The sequence below is a fragment of the Thalassophryne amazonica genome, chromosome 2, assembly GCF_902500255.1.
Source record: "Thalassophryne amazonica chromosome 2, fThaAma1.1, whole genome shotgun sequence".
NCBI classification, from domain to species: Eukaryota; Metazoa; Chordata; class Actinopteri; order Batrachoidiformes; family Batrachoididae; genus Thalassophryne; species Thalassophryne amazonica.
This window is the reverse complement of record NC_047104.1, coordinates 92661315-92682296: the sequence shown is the minus strand read 5'-3', so window position 1 is coordinate 92682296 and position 20982 is coordinate 92661315. Positions and strand designations below refer to the sequence as shown.

The window sequence follows — 20982 nt, the reverse complement described above, 5'->3', positions numbered from 1 at the left end:
CTAAAATTAACATTAAATCGGTGTGTAACTTTGCAAAAACAATGTCGGACTCTGTAGTTTTCTCTGGGCCCCTCCCCAATCGGACCGGGAGTGACATGTTTAGCCGCATGTTCTCCTTGAATTGCTGGCTGTCTGAGTGGTGTCCAAAAAATGAGGTGGGCTTCATAGATAATTGGCAAAGCTTCTGGGGAAAACCTGGTCTTGTTAGGAGAGACAGCATCCATCCCACTTTGGATGGAGCAGCTCTCATTTCTAGAAATCTGGCCAATTTTCTTAAATCCTCCAAACCGTGACTATCCAGGGTTGGGACCAGGAAGCAGAGTTGTAGTCTTACACACCTCTCTGCAGCTTCTCTCCCCCTGCCATCCCCTCATTACCCCATCCCCGTAGAGACGGTGCCTGCTCCCAGACTACCAATAACCAGCAAAAATCTATTTAAGCATAAAAATTCAAAAAGAAAAAATAATATAGCACCTTCAACTGCACCACAGACTAAAACAGTTAAATGTGGTCTATTAAACATTAGGTCTCTCTCTTCTAAGTCCCTGTTGGTAAATGATATAATAATTGATCAACATATTGATTTATTCTGCCTAACAGAAACCTGGTTACAGCAGGATGAATATGTTAGTTTAAATGAGTCAACACCCCCGAGTCACACTAACTGTCAGAATGCTCGTAGCACGGGCCGGGGCGGAGGATTAGCAGCAATCTTCCATTCCAGCTTATTAATTAATCCAAAACCCAGACAGAGCTTTAATTCATTTGAAAGCTTGTCTCTTAGTCTTGTCCATCCAAATTGGAAGTCCCAAAAAACAGTTTTATTTGTTATTATCTATTGTCCACCTGGTCGTTACTGTGAGTTTCTCTGTGAATTTTCAGACCTTTTGTCTGACTTAGTGCTTAGCTCAGATAAGATAATTATAGTGGGCGATTTTAACATCCACAAAGATGCTGAGAATGACAGCCTCAACACTGCATTTAATCTATTATTAGACTCTATTGGCTTTGCTCAAAAAGTAAATGAGTCCACCCACCACTTTAATCATATCTTAGATCTTGTTCTGACTTATGGTATGGAAATAGAAGACTTAACAGTATTCCCTGAAAACTCCCTTCTGTCTGATCATTTCTTAATAACATTTACATTTACTCTGATGGACTACCCAGCAGTGGGGAATAAGTTTCATTACACTAGAAGTCTTTCAGAAAGCGCTGTAACTAGGTTTAAGGATATGATTCCTTCTTTATGTTCTCTAATGCCATATACCAACACAGTGCAGAGTAGCTACCTAAACTCTGTAAGGGAGATAGAGTATCTCGTCATTAGTTTTACATCCTCATTGAAGACAACTTTGGATGCTGTAGCTCCTCTGAAAAAGAGAGCTTTAAATCAGAAGTGTCTGACTCCGTGGTATAACTCACAAACTCGTAGCTTAAAGCAGATAACCCGTAAGTTGGAGAGGAAATGGCGTCTCACTAATTTAGAAGATCTTCACTTAGCCTGGAAAAAGAGTCTGTTGCTCTATAAAAAAGCCCTCCGTAAAGCTAGGACATCTTTCTACTCATCACTAATTGAAGAAAATAAGAACAACCCCAGGTTTCTTTTCAGCACTGTAGCCAGGCTGACAAAGAGTCAGAGCTCTATTGAGCTGAGTATTCCATTAACTTTAACTAGTAATGACTTCATGACTTTCTTTGCTAACAAAATTTTAACTATTAGAGAAAAAATTACTCATAACCATCCCAAAGACGTATCGTTATCTTTGGCTGCTTTCAGTGATGCCGGTATTTGGTTAGACTCTTTCTCTCCGATTGTTCTGTCTGAGTTATTTTCATTAGTTACTTCATTCAAACCATCAACATGTTTATTAGACCCCATTCCTACCAGGCTGCTCAAGGAAGCCCTACCATTATTTAATGCTTCGATCTTAAATATGATCAATCTATCTTTGTTAGTTGGCTATGTACCACAGGCTTTTAAGGTGGCAGTAATTAAACCATTACTTAAAAAGCCATCACTTGACCCAGCTATCTTAGCTAATTATAGGCCAATCTCCAACCTTCCTTTTCTCTCAAAAATTCTTGAAAGGGTAGTTGTAAAACAGCTAACTGATCATCTGCAGAGGAATGGTCTATTTGAAGAGTTTCAGTCAGGTTTTAGAATTCATCATAGTACAGAAACAGCATTAGTGAAGGTTACAAATGATCTTCTTATGGCCTCGGACAGTGGACTCATCTCTGTGCTTGTTCTGTTAGACCTCAGTGCTGCTTTTGATACTGTTGACCATAAAATTTTATTACAGAGATTAGAGCATGCCATAGGTATTAAAGGCACTGCGCTGCGGTGGTTTGAATCATATTTGTCTAATAGATTAAAATTTGTTCATGTAAATGGGGAATCTTCTTCACAGACTAAAGTTAATTATGGAGTTCCACAAGGTTCTGTGCTAGGACCAATTTTATTCACTTTATACATGCTTCCCTTAGGCAGTATTATTAGACGGTATTGCTTAAATTTTCATTGTTACACAGATGATACCCAGCTTTATCTATCCATGAAGCCAGAGGACACACACCAATTAGCTAAACTGCAGGATTGTCTTACAGACATAAAGACATGGATGACCTCTAATTTCCTGCTTTTAAACTCAGATAAAACTGAAGTTATTGTACTTGGCCCCACAAATCTTAGAAACATGGTGTCTAACCAGATCCTTACTCTGGATGGCATTACCCTGACCTCTAGTAATACTGTGAGAAATCTTGGAGTCATTGTTGATCAGGATATGTCATTCAAAGCGCATATTAAACAAATATGTAGGACTGCTTTTTTGCATTTACGCAATATCTCTAAAATCAGAAAGGTCTTGTCTCAGAGTGATGCTGAAAAACTAATTCATGCATTTATTTCCTCTAGGCTGGACTATTGTAATTCATTATTATCAGGTTGTCCTAAAAGTTCCCTAAAAAGCCTTCAGTTAATTCAAAATGCTGCAGCTAGAGTACTGACGGGGACTAGAAGGAGAGAGCATATCTCACCCATATTGGCCTCTCTTCATTGGCTTCCTGTTAATTCTAGAATAGAATTTAAAATTCTTCTTCTTACTTATAAGGTTTTGAATAATCAGGTCCCATCTTATCTTAGGGACCTCGTAGTACCATATCACCCCAATAGAGCGCTTCGCTCTCAGACTGCAGGCTTACTTGTAGTTCCTAGGGTTTGTAAGAGTAGAATGGGAGGCAGAGCCTTCAGCTTTCAGGCTCCTCTCCTGTGGAACCAGCTCCCAATTCAGATCAGGGAGACAGACACCCTCTCTACTTTTAAGATTAGGCTTAAAACTTTCCTTTTTGCTAAAGCTTATAGTTAGGGCTGGATCAGGTGACCCTGAACCATCCCTTAGTTATGCTGCTATAGACGTAGACTGCTGGGGGGTTCCCATGATGCACTGTTTCTTTCTCTTTTTGCTCTGTATGCACCACTCTGCATTTAATCATTAGTGATCGATCTCTGCTCCCCTCCACAGCATGTCTTTTTCCTGGTTCTCTCCCTCAGCCCCAACCAGTCCCAGCAGAAGACTGCCCCTCCCTGAGCCTGGTTCTGCTGGAGGTTTCTTCCTGTTAAAAGGGAGTTTTTCCTTCCCACTGTAGCCAAGTGCTTGCTCACAGGGGGTCGTTTTGACCGTTGGGGTTTTACATAATTATTGTATGGCCTTGCCTTACAATATAAAGTGCCTTGGGGCAACTGTTTGTTGTGATTTGGCGCTATATAAAAAAATTGATTGATTGATTGAAGTTCGGGGTTCTGCAGGGATCCGTTCTGGGTCCCCTGCTTTTTCCCTGTATATATAGCACCCCTTGGGAACATTTTGCGGCGTTTTGGGGTTGCTTTTCATTGCTATGTTGATGATACTCAGTTGTACAACCCCTGGCAAAAATTATGGAATCACCGGCCTTGGAGGATGTTCATTCAGTTGTTTAATTTTGTAGAAAAAAAGCAGATCACAGACATGACACAAAACTAAAGTCATTTCAAATGGCAACTTTCTGGCTTTAAGAAACACTATAAGAAATCAAGAAAAAAGATTGTGGCAGTCAGTAATGGTTACTTTTTTAGACCAAGCAGAGGAAAAAAATATGGAATCACTCAATTCTGAGGAAAAAAGTATGGAATCACCCTGTAAATTTTCATCCTCAAAACTAACACCTGCATCAAATCAGATCTGCTCGTTGACATTGACCCTGTGCCATGACATTGACCCTACGTGTCTTCTTGCAAGGAATGTTTTCGCAGTTTTTGCTCTATGGCAAGATGCATTATCATCTTGAAAAATGATTTCATCATCCCCAAACATCCTTTCAATTGTCCAAAATATCAACGTAAACTTGTGCATTTATTGATGATGTAATGACAGCCATCTCCCCAGTGCCTTTACCTGACATGCAACCCCATATCATCAATGACTGTGGAAATTTACGTTCTCTTCAGGCAGTCATCTTTATAAATCTCATTGGAATGGCACCAAACAAAAGTTTCAGCATCATCACCTTGCCCATGCAGATTTGAGATTCATCACTGAATATGACTTTCATCCAGTCATCCACAGTCCACGATTGCTTTTCCTTAGCCCATTGTAACCTTGGTTTTTTTCTGTTTAGGTGTTGATGGCTTTCGTTTAGCTTTTCTGTATGTAAATCCCAATTCCATTAGGCGGTTTCTTACAGTTCGGTCACAGACGTTGACTCCAGTTTCCTCCCATTCGTTCATTTGTTGTGCATTTTTTGATTTTTGAGACATATTGCTTTAAGTTTTCTGTCTTGACGCTTTGATGTCTTCCTTGGTCTACCAGTATGTTTGCCTTTAACAACCTTCTCATGTTGTTTGCATTTGGTCCAGAGTTTAGACACAGCTGACTGTGAACAACCAACATCTTTTGCATCATTGCATGATGATTTACTCTCTTTTAAGAGTTTGATAATCCTCTCCTTTGTTTCAATTGACATATCTCGTGTTGGAGCCATGATTCATGTCAGTCCACTTGGTGCAACAGCTCTCCAAGGTGTGTTCACTCCTTTTTAGATGCAGACTAATGAGCAGATCTGATATGATGCAGGTGTTAGTTTTGGGGATGAAAATTTACAGGGTGATTCCATAATTTTTTCCTCAGAATTGAGTGATTCCATATTTTTTTTCCTCTGCTTGGTCTAAAAAAGTAACCATTACTGACTGCCACAATCTTTTTTCTTGATTTCTTATAGTGTTTCTTAAAGCCAGAAAGTTGCCATTTGAAATGACTTTACTTTTGTGTCATGTCTGTGATCTGCTTTTTTTCTACAAAATTAAACAACTGAATGAACATCCTCCGAGGCCGGTGATTCCATAATTTTTGCCAGGGGTTGTATATGCCGAAAGCTGCTGGAAATCCTGTCCACATAAAAGCTTTACAGGACTGTCTCGCAGCAGTGAGAAGTTGGATGTCTAGCAACTTTCTACTTTTGAACTCTGATAAGACTGAAATGATGGTTCTTGGTCCAGCAAGACATCGGCATCAATTTGATCAGCTGGCGCTTAGCCTAGGTTCATGTGTTATACATCATACTGACAAAGTGAGGAACCTTGGGGTAATTTTTGATCCTACGTTGTCCTTTGATCTCCACATTAGGGACATTACGAGGCCTGCTTTCTTTAAGAAATATAGCAAAGATTCGTCCCATCCTGTCTATGGCTGATGCTGAGACTCTGATTCATGTGTTTGTCTCTTCTAGATTGGACTATTGTAATGCTTTGTTTTCTGGTTTACCACAGTCCAGTATCAGGGGTCTTCAGCTGGTTCAAAATGCTGCTGCCAAATTTGACGCGAAGCAGGTTTGATCATATTACCCCAGTTCTGGAATCCCTTCACTGGCTTCCGGTCTCCTTGAGATCGGATTTTAAGGTATTACTATTGGCCTATAAAATTGTTCACGGACTAGCGCCCCCCTATCTGGCCGGCCTGGTTGAGTCCTATGTGCCGGCAAGGGCTCTGTGTTCACAGGGTGCAGGACTATTGTGTGTCCCGAGGGTGAAGAAAAGGTCAGCAGCTTTTTATCACCACACTCCAGCTCTGTGGAATGATCTTCCTGCACAAATACGAGTCGGACTCTGTGGAGACTTTTAAAGCCAGGTTGAAGACACATCTCCGTTTTATCATTAGTATTTTATTGTCTTTTTTTTTTATACGTTTTATTTTACTTTATTTTTTATTGTATTTTAATCTTATTTCATTTTATTCTGCTTTTAAATGCTTGTGAAGCGCCTTGAGGCGATTAGTCGTGATTTGGCGCAATATAAATTAATAAATTATTATTATAATTACAAATTATGAATAGTCACATGACTACAGCTTTCGCTTTGGAAGGTGAGCCAATCAATGGACAGCAGTGTGTTAGCGCCTCCCTTTTGTAACATTCCATTATTTTGGTACACCAAACAAAGGGTGTCAAAAAAGCCTGTTTTTTTTAATACCCTTCCCTAAATCTGAATGTGGAAATGTACAAAATAGCACTAATATGATGTTACTAGAGCATTACCAATGGGGACCTATGGGTTCTAGATTGGGTAGTGTTTATAAAATAGGTAACTGACATTTTTCAAGGGTGGTAATAAATTATGCAAAGTGACATTACTGATCAGGTTCAGAGAGATTAAGTCCAATACGTATTTCGTTCAGTGGGTGGACCTCGATTTACACAGCAAATCCTTTCACACAAATGTACCACAGAAAAGCTGTGGAATAAAGTACCTCATAAGTAAATGCTCCAATGTTGTAAAGAAATGAGCATACAGCGAGTGTAGGATGCAAAAATTATTTTAATGCAAAATAGGGTCAACAGTAGAAATGGGTAGAGTGGAACAAAACATTTAATTCAGTGTAATGATTCAAGCAACTTACTTCCACAGCTTTATCTGATCTACTACTGCATCAATTAAAAATATAAAATTAATGTAGTGAACATACTGTTTAAAAAAAAAATCACAGCACTTGTTAAAACGGTATGTACAAGTATTAAAAATACAAAATGTCAACAAAAATTATACAAAAACAAAGCTGAAACCACAGAGGAAGAAACAGCCAGGATTTTAAAAATGACTTTCAGACAGGATTTCTCCGCACGTCAATTAATGCACTGTTTGACATAAGTGGTCCAATGTTGAGGCTGGAGCGACGCCACTCTTGACGAGGTTTAACCACAGGAAGGGATGTTGGCCCACCCCAGGGTCCCATCCCCATTTGAACAACACGGTTAACAGGAACCTCCCCTTCTGCATGGACCCAAAGCTCCTCCATGACAGTGGGCTCCTCTGTGGGCAGAGAAGAGCGCCTCCATGTAGAAGGCAGAGGGGCGTTCACAAATTCACGCATTTCCTCCCTTGATCTGGAAGGTTTCTCAGCACCAAGTGCTCCTCTTCCTGCTTGGTTATCCTCTGAGCAATGGTTCAGCTTATCCATACTGCCGACGCCTCCTTGTCTGCCCTCAGGTACTGCTACTGAGGGAGGGAGGGAGAGAAAGAGAGAGAAAATGCAATGCGATCATCATGATCAACAACAAATATACACACAAAAACACAGATTTAACCCAAGTCTGGTTGGAAGGTGCCTTCACTGGCCTCAGGGAGTCGCAGTACTCTGTGTGTATGTTGTGAGGTTTTGCTATAAACACTCATTAATGAGTATTTGGCTGAAAGAGCAAGGTCATACAAATAGGAGTACCTTTTTCTTTCAATATTATAAATATCTGATTGGAAGCTGTGATGGTGATCATTATGGAATTATGGACGTATAATACTCCAATCTCACACATAAGAATGTGAAAATATGATATATTCTTCAAAAAAAATATTGTGTCTCCTGCTGATATAAGGACAGAAGATTTGTAAAGATGTTGTGATTAAAATCTTCCATCTGTAGCTATTAATAATTGTACTACAGTGTGCTGTTGAGGAGGACCATTCTGGCTGGATATGGTGTGGCTGACCAATTTGAGTTCTCCCTCGACTGTGATCAGAATGTTTAGAATGCTGTAGGGATGCTGTCAGAATATGTAGAATGGAGTCAGAATGCAGTTAGAATGCACCTCAAACGCCATTTGATATTTCTCCACTTCAACAGCACCTTGAATGTTATGAACATGAGCTAAACATTCGGGCCAAACCGCACGAATGTGTCTGTTTGGACTGCACTCAGTACGCAGTCGGAGGTTTTGGAATGCACCTCAACCGTTTCAGAATGTACATGGAATTTTCATTGCGACGGCATTCCTGCTCTTTCTGCCTCCAATGTGACTGGGGCTTTTAGGAGGAGCTGCGCTTACAGGACTCATGGACAGACGAACAGGGTGATTCCTATGTATACACAAAAGTTATGTTAGTATAAAAAGGTTTACCTTTAACATGCTCCTTCGGTGCACCGACTGATCCACACATCTCCCTAAGCTTGTTACTCAGATCAAGATTAGCTGCCTTATAGTAGCTAAGTTCTTTGCTGAGGTTATGGATCCATCCCTCATACTGCCACTGCCTTCCCGCCAGACCCTCGTCCAGTTGTTCTGAGGAGGAAGCGAATGCGCAAGGGTACGTAAATACGAGGGTGATTAAGCAAACACTGCCTTCCAAAACACATGCTAGAAAAGGAGTGCTGCACTGCATTTACTTGAACCAATATTCACACAGATGTCTGTAGAGATGACTCACTTTTTTCAATTTTAAATGTAAACCTTGGTAATGCAACAAACAACTATCAACTACATGTACATCTCAAATGACTGATCTGGATCAGTGTACTGGGCACACCTGCCATAGAATCACTATGTGGCCAATCAAATACAGTAATACCATGAAAAATTAACCATTTCTATTAGTTTTTGCACTTTGGGCAGGTGCCAAGCAGATGGAAGCATGAAGTGCTCAATAATCTCCTGGTAAATGGCCAGTGGTGGGCACTGTTCGGCTAATCTGATAACTGATATTTATCGAAGTGAATGTTTTTGTTAGCGGATTACCTTTTCAGATAAGTTTGAAAACCATCATTGGACCAATTATGTTCCGATAAATTTAGTTCCGATAACTTTTAGACTGCTAACGTTTATTTTTTTTTTACATAGCTAGTAACACTGAAAAACATTTATAATCACTTTTGCTCCTATCTGCTATGTGTTTTGCAGCAGTGAGGTAGCTAAAAGGAGCTGAACTCGACTCTGCCCCCAGCAGAAAGGGCCTGGCAGTGGTCCAGCCATGAGGCAGAGGTCTTGAAATGGGAAGCAAGTTTAACGTATGGTTTTGATTTATAAATCAAATTATTCTGGATAGAATAACTACATTAATGTAAACTCTTAAAATGTACAAACTGGATATAGAGTTGTATGCAAACGTTTGGGCACCCCTGATAATTTGCATGATTTTCCTTTATAAATCATTGGTTGTCTGGATAAGAAATTTAAGTTAAATGTCATATAGCAGACAAACACAGTGATATTTGAGAAGTGAAATGAAGTTTCTAGTATTTACTGAAAGTGTGCAATCATTACTGAAACAAAATTAGGCAGGTGTATAAATTTGGGCCTCCTTGTGATCCACCCCACGTGATCCGTCTGAACCAATCACTGCTCAGTTTTCACATACTAGCAGTGTGTAAACAACATGGCGTCTCCGGCTGAAAGTGCAGGCTCGCTGGCTAGAGAAACAGAAATTAAATGCTTTTTCTACTTTGAATCCATAAATAATAAGAAATCCACCTCAATGACAACAACGAGGTGGATTAAGGTTGTTGATTTCTGCAAAATCCTGGTGAAATGGAGGGAAGTCCTTTCATGATGTTGCCACGGAACACCCCAATTTCAGGTTTCATCCGTTATGTTAACGTCGATTCACCGACACAAATTTGATCGCAAAGTACATTAATGCTCATAGTTGAAGTGTACCTATGATAAAAATTTCAGACCTCTCCATTCTTTGTAGATGGAAAAAATCTTGCAAGATCTACACTGGATCAGATACTTATTTGCCTCATTCTAGATGGTTATTTAAGAGATGTGGGAATGTACCTGTTGTCTGCCTGGGTGGTTGCCATCCAAGACTCAAGGTTTTGTGGATGCAGCAAAGCGTAGCACCAGTGCATGCTCTCAGACTTGATTATGCTTAAAGTGCACATCACTGGTAAATGAAATGTACTGTGTTTTATTTTTGGTGCCATATGTCCTGAGAAATTAAGACATAAACACGAGGAATTCAGCCTGATTCCACCTGCTGCCAATAAACACTCAGAAATGTGAACCTGTGAGAAAGGTAGACGTCAATGACATCATGTGAGGTAATCCCCACTCAGAGATTTTACTGAACCCGAATGAGAAAATCAGAATTTTTTGCAGTTCAAAATCTGTATTTTTTGTGGACTTTGACGGTGAATGCAAAATGCTGGACAGGTCTGTTTTGGAAGCACACAGCAACAGCACTAGTGATGTTTATTAGGTGGAGCTTTTTTGTATTTAAATGACTCACGGACAAAGTGGTACCTTGTTTCCCATGTAACAATAAGAAATATACTCAAAACCTGGATTAATCTTTTTAGTCACATAGCACTACTATTATTCTGAACACTACTGTGTGTGTGTCTATATATATATAGACACACACACACACACACACACACACACACACACACACACACACACACACACACACACACACACACACACACACACACACACACACACACACACACACACACACATTATTTACATTAATCATTAAGATCCTACTGTCATATTTACAATTTGTACATGTTTAATCAAGCCCCTCTATTTTGTCACAAGATAATTTCATGAGGACCACAATGGACATAAGCTTTTATGCTTTATCATGTTATAAGTGTATCATTGATACAGTCACCTCTGTATGTTTATATTCATGTTGCAGAATAAACTAAATCAATCATAAACAATATTTTATGTTTTAACAGTGTCTGCAGGAGGGCGTACATGTGCGCATGCATGAGCTTTTGAAAAAGCTACCTTTGACAGCCTGTGATGCACGTGCATGCTGATGTCCACGAGATGTCTTGTAAATCACTCCAGAGGTGTTATCAGGTTACAAAAAACACTGTTTTCAGTTTTAGAACAGTTTGTTTCTCGCTAGCTTTTACATGATATATGAAAAAGATGTTAGATTTACACAGAAACGTGGCAGTTTGGGAGCGATTCTGCCATGTTGAATTAGCAGCCACAGAGCTAGAGAGAGACCAGATAGTGACATCACAGTGCCTCTCTACTCTGATTGGCTGTCACTGCCCCCCCAAAAAATAGAATGGATTTGCATGATTCATAGCATAAAAATATGAAACTGAATGTGACCTTTTGACCTCTTAAAATAGGTCAAGAGTCGCCATCTTTGAACGTGTCCAAGGTCTGTGTTCCAAGAATGCTCCCTGTGAATCTGAAGACCCTGGCAGTAATAGCACTGGACTTATGCTTAACACAGACGCAAAATCTGGTGGCCATATTTTGATGGCCTCAGGTAAAAACCTTTCTAACCATGTCACATCATGCTAAGCTAAGGTGCTAGGCTCAGGCTATCACAGAGTCTCACCAAGAAAGCTCCAACTGTTATCATAGAGTGTCTGAGATGTGGTAACGAGTGACAACCTGATTGCTGTTAACAGAAGAGCCGCAACAAAGAGTGGCGTCTAGCCATGTGTTATCGGTGTGTACGTGAACTAAGCTAAACTACTGGGAGTCCACGAGTCTGGTGGAAGAACACTGTGGACAAATGATAACGGCACACAGCTAAACAATAGTTCGACATGGCTTTGTGTGCGAACACCGCAACATTGCTTTCAAGGTATATAATCATTATTATTCAGTCTTACTGGGACTTATGCAATGTTTTGTTTTTTTCTGAATACACCGTGGGTGTCAGAGGCAGAGATGGACTTATGTTGATCGTAAAATACAAGAATTTGGCTTGAAAGCCCAAGTTACACTTGTAGACAAAAATCAACCTGGACTGACTGTGTGCACTGGGGTGGCACATGTTGAGTGGAGTGTAGGTGGACAAAGGTGGAGTGACTTTCAGGCAGCTACAAGTTGGTACCTGACTTTAGATACTGATTGTGGGTCAAAATGGCTATTAACTCATCATGCATTTTTCAGCCACACTCTAGCTTTTTTTTTTTAACAGCTTTATCATTGATGGCAGAAGTTAAAGAGTTGGAAGAAATGATTTATAACCTGGTACATCATTTTATTTGAAATATATTGTTGAGTGTAGTGAAATATGCCCTTTAAGTTCCACTGCTTACGTCTGGTGACTGCTGTGGCCTGTGTATTACTTGTTCAGCACATTTCTTTTATACTTTCATGTGTCATGCATACCTCGACACTGCTGTAGTAAGAGCTGTATGCTCCTTTCATGTTCTTTCTGCTGTTGTGTGAGACGGCGATCTGTGTCAAGCTGCGTGCGATCAAGGGCGTGTTCCAACCACTGCACTGAACAGTGCTGCTCTTCTAACTGCATTTCCAGCTCAGCCAGAGCAAGCTGGAGTTTACGCTCCTCCTCACGGAGAGACACCACCTAAAGAAAGTATCCATGTTAATTCTCAGTCGAGACAAAAAAAACAAAAAAAAAAACAACTTTCAGATAAAATGCTGATTCATGCTTCTGTGTGAGATGCTGCTGTAACTTCACTGCGGTTTTCTACAGCAGTGCAATATCTTAGGGTGTGCTGCGCTAGCTTACATGCACCTTACTAAAAATTAAGTGAAGCATATTGCTGGTGTTTTTGTAGCTTTAGTCTGATTGTTGTCTGCACTGTTGAGAAATGTGCTAAACATATTAAAGCCATTGATGACTATTCTGTTCCTTAGAGTAGATCTCGCCAAAACGGTGCCCATGGGCACAAGGTAGCCCGCCTGTGAGGGCCTGCAATGGATGTCCTAAAAATAGCCAGTGACTACTTAGGGTGCTTACACCATTCTAATGCAAAATCAACAAGGCTGGGCGCAACAGAATATGTATCACATCCCCAGGGCGCGCATTTAAAACAATCACAAATGGATTTTTAAATAACGTTTCCGTTTTGGCTGTTTGTGCCGTCAGCAAGTCACTGCTTCTGTCCCTGTCTCCTGCTGTCTGTGGTAGAAGGTGGGTCAGCCTGCTGTGTGTCTGAGCATAGATGTACAAGGGCGACTTACAGTGGACAGCATACAACCAGCCTGCATCACTCCATACAAAAAGTTGTGAAGAATAAATGGAATTGGTTAACTTACTTTTTTCTTCCAAACTAGGAACCTAAAAGCCAAAGCACACAGATCATTAAACACATCTGTGTTTAATGACTGTCCCCATATGCCATCAGACTGCGCTGCATCCGTGTTTAAGAAGACAACGCCACCAACTTATTATGTTGCTTATTAATGTTTTATATGAACTGGTGTTAGATTTCAGGAATGGGATGTTCGCTGAATAGCAACGCTGCCTACGGTGATGTTTAATCTGTAGAGTGATGCTTTATTACACAAATTTGCACAATATCAAATTTAAAATTGACAAAATTTGGTGTTCTGGAAAAAAGAAACGTGCTGCAGAGTAAATTCATGCAACATGAAAAACAAAAGCTGCAATCCAATTCAAAAACATTTAATGAAAAAATAGTTTTCATTTACTCTGTCTCATGGTGTCTGACACAGCTCTCTACTGGTCATAGATTAAAGCTCCAGTATGTAGGTTTTTGAACATGGCAGCAAACTCTATATCTATCAAAGATAACACAAAATAATGACATATGAAGTTTGCATCATATTTAACTAAATTAAACTGACTCGAGTTGTGGCTCTTACAATAGATTAATAAAAACAAACAAGCAAAAAAACAAAAAAAACAAATCTGGAATTTCTTTATTCTGCTTTGGTTTAACAAATTCCCAGTCAATTCTGAAGGTACAAAAAGAATAACTAGATCCAACGACTGTTTAATTTCAAAAGGCCTGCGCCTTTAGGCACAGATTTTACATTTCCTTTTCAAATATAAAACTACATAATCTTTTCTTTCATGGCATTTGTCACACCACCTTTCTTAGCACACTGCAGCACACCCCTGTTTATACTTGTACCCCTATTCCACAGAGCGCTGTTCCTGCCCATTTCGTGCGTTATGAAGCATCACAGTAACTCCTTGACCCATCTTTTGTCAATCTTGAACAAACAGTAAACAGTAGTTATGTCCATCACTGGCACCAGTTTTGAAATTGGATTGAAATTTTTGAGCTGTTCAAAAATTTCCTCCTAATTTGCCAAATTGGCATCATTATGTGGTCACTTCCTGCGTTCGTAGTCTTAACAGCTTCAATCATATTCAAACATCTTTAAACTGGGTAGTCCTAGGGAGTACACCTTGAAACTTGTTTGATTATGTTCTATCAGGGTAAAAATTTTAAGCAAAAGCAGTTTTTGTTGCGGTTCTGGATGAGAAAACAGCCGGGCGTTTCGTGTACATTTCTCTTTGAATCGTGTACATTTTCACCTTACCTATGATGAGGACATTCAAAAAAGCTTGGTTAAGATTTTTGTCTGTGGTACGTTTTTTCTGCAGCGCCCAATTTTCAATTATGGTTCAGTGCTATTTGCCCAAAATTCTAGAATTCATATCTTACGGAATAACTAACAAGACAACAGTGGCATAGTAAATAAATTACCTTTACCTGTCATGTTGAGATGTAGCATATACATTTGCACCATGTTTAGATGTCATTTGGAGAATATTTTGACAAAAAAAAAAAAAAAGATTTTTCCCCCTAATTTTGCTGAAAAATCACTTTTAGTTTGAAAGCCACTAAAAGATTGCAACCCTCCCTAGATACTATTTATATACAAAAATAAGCCAGCTTTTATGAAAAACATCCTTATGGGGTCCTTTTAATAAAAACACTTTCAATTTTTATTTTCAGTATACTGCAGGGTCATTGAGGGGGTTAATGTGACCCAAAGTTTCCCCTACCCCCAAAAAACAGTATTTACCAAATCAGCTGATTAGTTCTAATTCATGGAGTAATTGATATTGAAACTTGATTTTGCTATTAGGGTACAGGGTGTTGTTATCTGGAAGTTCACTGACACCATTTTAACCCCTTTCAATTTTGCCTCATTTGCATTATTTCAAAATGGCTGCCAAAATGTCCTCCACATGGCCCCAGGAGACATGAAGTTGGTCTATGTCTAATACATGCATGTAAGGCCTAAGTTCCCCATCCATTTCCCTAGAGCCAAGCATATCCAAGACCACGCTGCCATCTATTGTTCTTAAAGTAACCCACATCTTGTAACATTAAGCCATTCTATTTTTAGGAAGAAGCCATTTTCTTCTCTTTGTTTTGAAAGTGAAGTGACCTTGTCACCTTTCTCTAAGCTATTGTATGTGCTATTACAAAGTAGAGCTGATAGGTAAGTTTCCAAAGTAATAACAGATGATCTTTTTTTTTTTTTTTAAAGAATTTTCTTTTGCATGTCAACACAAAACACAAACATTAACTGAGGGTGTACAGTTTTGACCATAACAGTATTCCATATACAAATATTAACGAATCATACAAATTCGGGCTTTCTTATCCTTACATATGCTTTCCATTTTGCCCATATTTTTTCAAATTTGTCACTTTGAAGTCTGTTAGACATAATGATTTTTTCCATTATGTATATAGAATAGACAATGTTGTGCCAATCATTCAGGGTTGGAGAGTTTGTTTTTAGCCAGTTTTTGGTAATCAATTTCCGAGCTGCCAAACTTAAAATTCCAAATAGACACTTTGTCTCTTTATTTGTGTCCACAGACTGCAAAAGGCCAAATAGCATCTCATCCCAGTTTAAGGGTGATGGTACATTTAACATTATGCACACTTCAGATTGAATATTCATCCAAAAATGTTGTATTAGGGGACATGACCAAAACAAATGTAAATGATTCACTACCTGAGCCCCATATTTCCTCCAACAAATGGAAAGACCTTGTTGGAAATCCTTGTTGTTGAGCTGGAATTGTCTTTTTAGTGATTGGAAGTCCCTCAAAGTTTCCTTGGAAAAATAGGTAGAGTATGAAGTTAGGCCCTGCCTTGTCCAGGATCCGTACATCTTATCCATTCCGTTTGGTGCGAAATGTGGGTTATTGGAAGCCCAACGTAGTATTCTCACCTGATCAAAAAATTTGTTTGTTTTAATAAAATTTAACCATAATTTTAATGGCAATTTAATCCATTGATTTCCTTGTTGAATCTGTCTTTTAATAAGTCTTCTGTCTCCTAAACTGGCTTGAATTGGACCATCTTCAGAAATTTTAGCTTCTATTTCTTTCCATATGGCTTCATAATCAATACTGCACCAACACACCAGGGTTTTAAATTGTGCTGCTATATAGTAAGCCTTAAAACATGGCATGGCAAGGCCTCCCTTTTCCTTAGCCAATTGAAGAGTCTTCAACCTCAATCATGGCCTCTTCCCCTGCCAAATGAACCTAGAAATTAATTTATCCCATTTATTGAATTGCATGTCACTAATTGGAATTGGGAGTGTTTGAAATAAATACAAGATCCTGGGTAAAATGTTCATTTTAACTGTATCCACTCTAGAATCAAAATTAAAAATTGGTAGTAAACCCCATCTTTTTATATCACTTTTGATCTTCTGGCAAAGAGGATTCAGGTTTATGTAGTACAGTTTTGATAAGTCTTTTGGAATATTCACCCCCAAATACCCTATATACTCCAAATTCCAGTCTGATTGAATTTTAGAAGTCAGTGATTGGGAAGGTTGATAATTAAATCTAAGTATCTGTGTTTTGGAGATATTTAATTTATACCCAGACACTGAGCCAAACGTATTTTAATTTAATTAGCTTATAATGCGCCAAATCACAGCAAAAGCCGTCTCAAGGCGCCTCACACAAAACAAGTCAACATAAAATTGAATAAATAATTAAAAATGAATAAAAAATTCAAATACATGAATACAAACAGAAGTAAAAGAATAAAACAAATAAAGATAAAAACTATCCATAAGAAAGAGAATAAAAATAGGTTTTGAGTCTTGACTTAAAAATGTCCACAGACTCAGACTGCCTCACGGTCGCAGGAAGACTGTTCCACAGGGTGGGTGCACGATACGAAAAGGCTCTTTGACCTGCTGACTTCTTCTTCACCCTGGGAACACAGAGAAGTCCCGCATCCTGCGACCGCAAAGCCCGGGCCGGCACGTAGAGTTCCACCAGATCAGCCAGATAAGATGGCACCAGTCCATGAACAACCTTATAAGTCAATAACAAAACCTTAAAATCTGCTCTCACAGAGACAGGGAGCCAGTGCAAAAATGCCAAAATGGGTGTGATATGTTCAGACCTTCTGCTACGTGTCAGAAGTCTGGCGGCAGCGTTCTGAACCAGCTGAAGACCCCTAATACTTGACTGTGGTAACCCTGAAAATAGAACATTACAATAATCTAGTCTAGAAGAAACAAAAGCATGAATCAGGGTCTCAGCATCAGCCATGAACAGGATGGGGCGGATCCTCGCTATATTTCTCAGATGGAAAAAAGCAGTCCTAGTAACATCCCTGATGTGGAGGTCAAAAGACAACATGGGATCAAAAATTACCCCAAGGTTCCTCATTTTGTCTGTATGATGTATGACACAGGAACCCAGGCTGAGCGCCAGCTGGTCAAACTGATGCCGATGTCTTGCTGGACCAAGAACCATCATTTCAGTCTTATCAAAGTTTAAAAGTAGGAAGTTACTAGACATCCAACTTCTCACTGATAGAAGACAGTCCTCCAGGGATTTTATGGGAGTGAGATTTCCCGCAGTTATCGGCATGTACAACTGAGTATCATCAGCATAACAATGAAAGGTAATCCCAAAACTCTGCAGTATACACCCAAGGAGTGCCACATACAGGGAGAAAAGCAAGGGGCCTAAAACAGATCCCTGTGGAACCCCAAATCTCATGTCAGCAAGGTCAGAGGTAGTGCCATTATACAAGACACATTGAGAACGACTGGACAGATATGACGTCAACCAGGCAAGGGCACTTCCAGTAATCCCAAAAAAATTCTCCAACCTATTGAGCAAAATATGATGATCCACGGTATCAAAGGCAGCACTGAGATCTAACAACACCAAAACCGTAGTGGTGTCTGAATCCATTGCTCGCAGAAGATCATTCACAACTTTAGTGAGCACTGTCTCTGTGGAGTGATATTTCCTAAAGCAGAGTGCAGCGGCTCAAAAAGATCATTCTCAGTAAGGTGGTCTATGAGCTGCCGTGAAACCACCTTTTCTGAAATTTTGGAACAGAATGACAGATTTGATATCGGCCTGTAATTTTCACTTATCCAAGTAGGAAAGGAGACTGGGAAGAGATGAGTCAGGGAGAGGGAGCCCAGTGGAATAGTGCAGTTACAAGGAGTAGAAGTGGTGAAAGCAGATGAGTTTAAATATTTGGGGTCAACTGTGCAAAGTAATGGAGAGTGTGGTAGAGAGGTGAAGAAGAGAGTACAGGCAGGGTGGAGTAGGTGGAGAAAGGTGGCAGGAGTGATTTGTGACCAAAGAATATCAGCAAGAGTGAAGGGGAAAGTTTACAAAAAAGTAGTGAGACCAGCTATGTTGTATGGTTTAGAGACGGTGGCACTAACAAAAAGACAGGAGGCAGAGCTGGAGGTGGCAGAGCTGAAGATGTTGAGATTCTCTTTGGGAGTGACAAGAATGGACAAGATTAGGAATGAACATATCAGAGGGACAGCTCAGGTGGGACGGTTTGGAGACAAAGAGAGGCGAGATTGAGATGGTTTGGACATGTGCAGAGGAAGGACCCAGGGTATAAAGGGAGAAGGATGCTGAGGATGGATCCACCAGGCAGGAGGAGAAGAGGGAGACCAAAGAGGAGGTTCATGGATGTGCTGAGAGAGGACATGCAGGTGGTTGGTGTGACAGAGGAAGATACAGAGGACAGGGTAAGATGGAAACGATTGATCTGCTGTGGCGACCCCTAACGGAAACAGCCGAAAGACAAAGAAGAAGAAGAAGAATCGTCTGCAAATAATGAAATCTTATGTTCTTGACCACTCATGCTCACCCCAGTAATATTAGTATTTTGGGTAACACCTCAACTCAATGCTTCAATAAAGATGGCAAAGCACAATGGACTACTTGGGCATCCCTGCTTGTTTCCCCTTTCTAGAAAGGGGAATTCAGAAAGGGCTCCATTTACTTTGATTCTTGCCTTTGGACAGTTATACAACCCCTGGCAAAAATTATGGAATCGCCGGCCTCGGAGGACGTTCATTCAGTTGTTTAATTTTGTAGAAAAAAAGCAGATCACAGACATGACACGAAACTAAAGTCATTTCAAATGGCAACTTTCTGGCTTTAAGAAACACTATAAGAAATCAGGAAAAAAAACTGTGGCAGTCAGTAACGGTTACTTTTTTAGACCAAGCAGAGGGAAAAAATATGGAATCACTCAATTCTGAGGAAAAAATTATGGAATCATGAAAAACAAAAGAACGCTCCAACACATCACTAGTATTTTGTTGCACCACCTCTGGCTTTTATAACAGCTTGCACTCTCTGAGGCATGGACTTAATGAGTGACAAAAGTACTCTTCATCAATCTGGCTCCAACTTTCTCTGATTGCTGTTGCCACATCAGCTTTGCAGGTTGGAGCCTTGTCATGGACCATTTTCTTCAACTTCCACCAAAGATTTTCAATTGGATTAAGATCCGGACTGTTTGCAGGCCATGACATTGACCCTATGTGTCTTTTTGCAAGGAATGTTTTCACAGTTTTTGCTCTATGGCAAGATGCATTATCATCTTGAAAAATGATTTCATCATCCCCAAACATCCTTTCAATTGATGGGATAAGAAAAGTGTCCAAAATATCAATGTAAACTTGTGCATTTATTGATGATGTAATGACAGCCATCTCCCCAGTGCCTTTACCTGACATGCAGCCCCATATCATCAATGACTGTGGAAATTTACATGTTCTCTTCAGGCAGTCATCTTTATAAATCTCATTGGAATGGCACCAAACAAAAGTTCCAGCATCATCACCTTGCCCAATGCTGATTGGAGATTCATCGCTGAATATGACTTTCATCCAGTCATCCACAGTCCACGATTGCTTTTCCTTAGCCCATTGTAACCTTGTTTTTTCTGTTTAGATGTTAATGATGGCTTTAGTTTAACTTTTCTGTATGTAAATCCCATTTCCTTTAGGCGGTTTCTTACAGTTCGGTCACAGATGTTGACTCCAGTTTCCTCCCATTCGTTCCTCATTTGTTTTGTTGTGCATTTTCAATTTTTGAGACATATTGCTTTAAGTTTTCTGTCTTGACGCTTTGATGTCTTCCTTGGTCTACCAGTATGTTTGCCTTTAACAACCTTCCCATGTTGTTTGTATTTGGTCCAGAGTTTAGACACAGCTGACTGTGAACAACCAACATCTTTTGCAACATTGCGTGATGATTTACCCTCTTTTAAGAGTTTGATAATCCTCTCCTTTGTTTCAATTGACATCTCTCGTATTGGAGCCATGATTCATGTCAGTCCACTTGGTGCAACAGCTCTCCAAGGTGTGATCACTCCTTTTTAGATGCAGACTAACGAGCAGATCTGATTTGATGCAGGTGTTAGTTTTGGGGATGAAAATTTACAGGGTTATTCCATAATTTTTTCCTCAGAATTGAGTGATTCCATTTTTTTCCCCTCTGCTTGGTCTAAAAAAGTAACCGTTACTGACTGCCACAATTTTTTTTTCCTGATTTCTTATAGTGTTTCTTAAAGCCAGAAAGTTGCCATTTGAAATGACTTTAGTTTTGTGTCATGTCTGTGATCTACTTTTTTTCTACAAAATTAAACAACTGAATGTACATCCTCCGAGGCCGGTGATTCCATAATTTTTTGCCAG

At 39.7% G+C, this 20982-nt stretch overlaps 1 protein-coding gene across 2 annotated transcripts in view; it reads right to left on the bottom strand.

Moving 5' to 3' along the window:
- Positions 1-6832: 6832 nt before the first annotated feature.
- Positions 6833-20982, bottom strand: part of kif7 (kinesin family member 7) — a 75069-nt gene continuing 60919 nt past the window's right edge. Inside the window, exons 18-20 of one of the 2 annotated variants that reach the window (XM_034189359.1) lie at positions 12406-12604; positions 8425-8586; positions 6833-7528 (exon numbers count right to left, since the gene is read on the bottom strand). In XM_034189359.1, coding sequence (XP_034045250.1) covers positions 7134-7528; positions 8425-8586; positions 12406-12604 — 756 coding nt within the window. In that variant the 3' untranslated portion in view covers positions 6833-7133. The remainder of the gene's footprint in view (positions 7529-8424; positions 8587-12405; positions 12605-20982) is intronic. The other variant, XM_034189368.1, reaches the window with a different exon arrangement.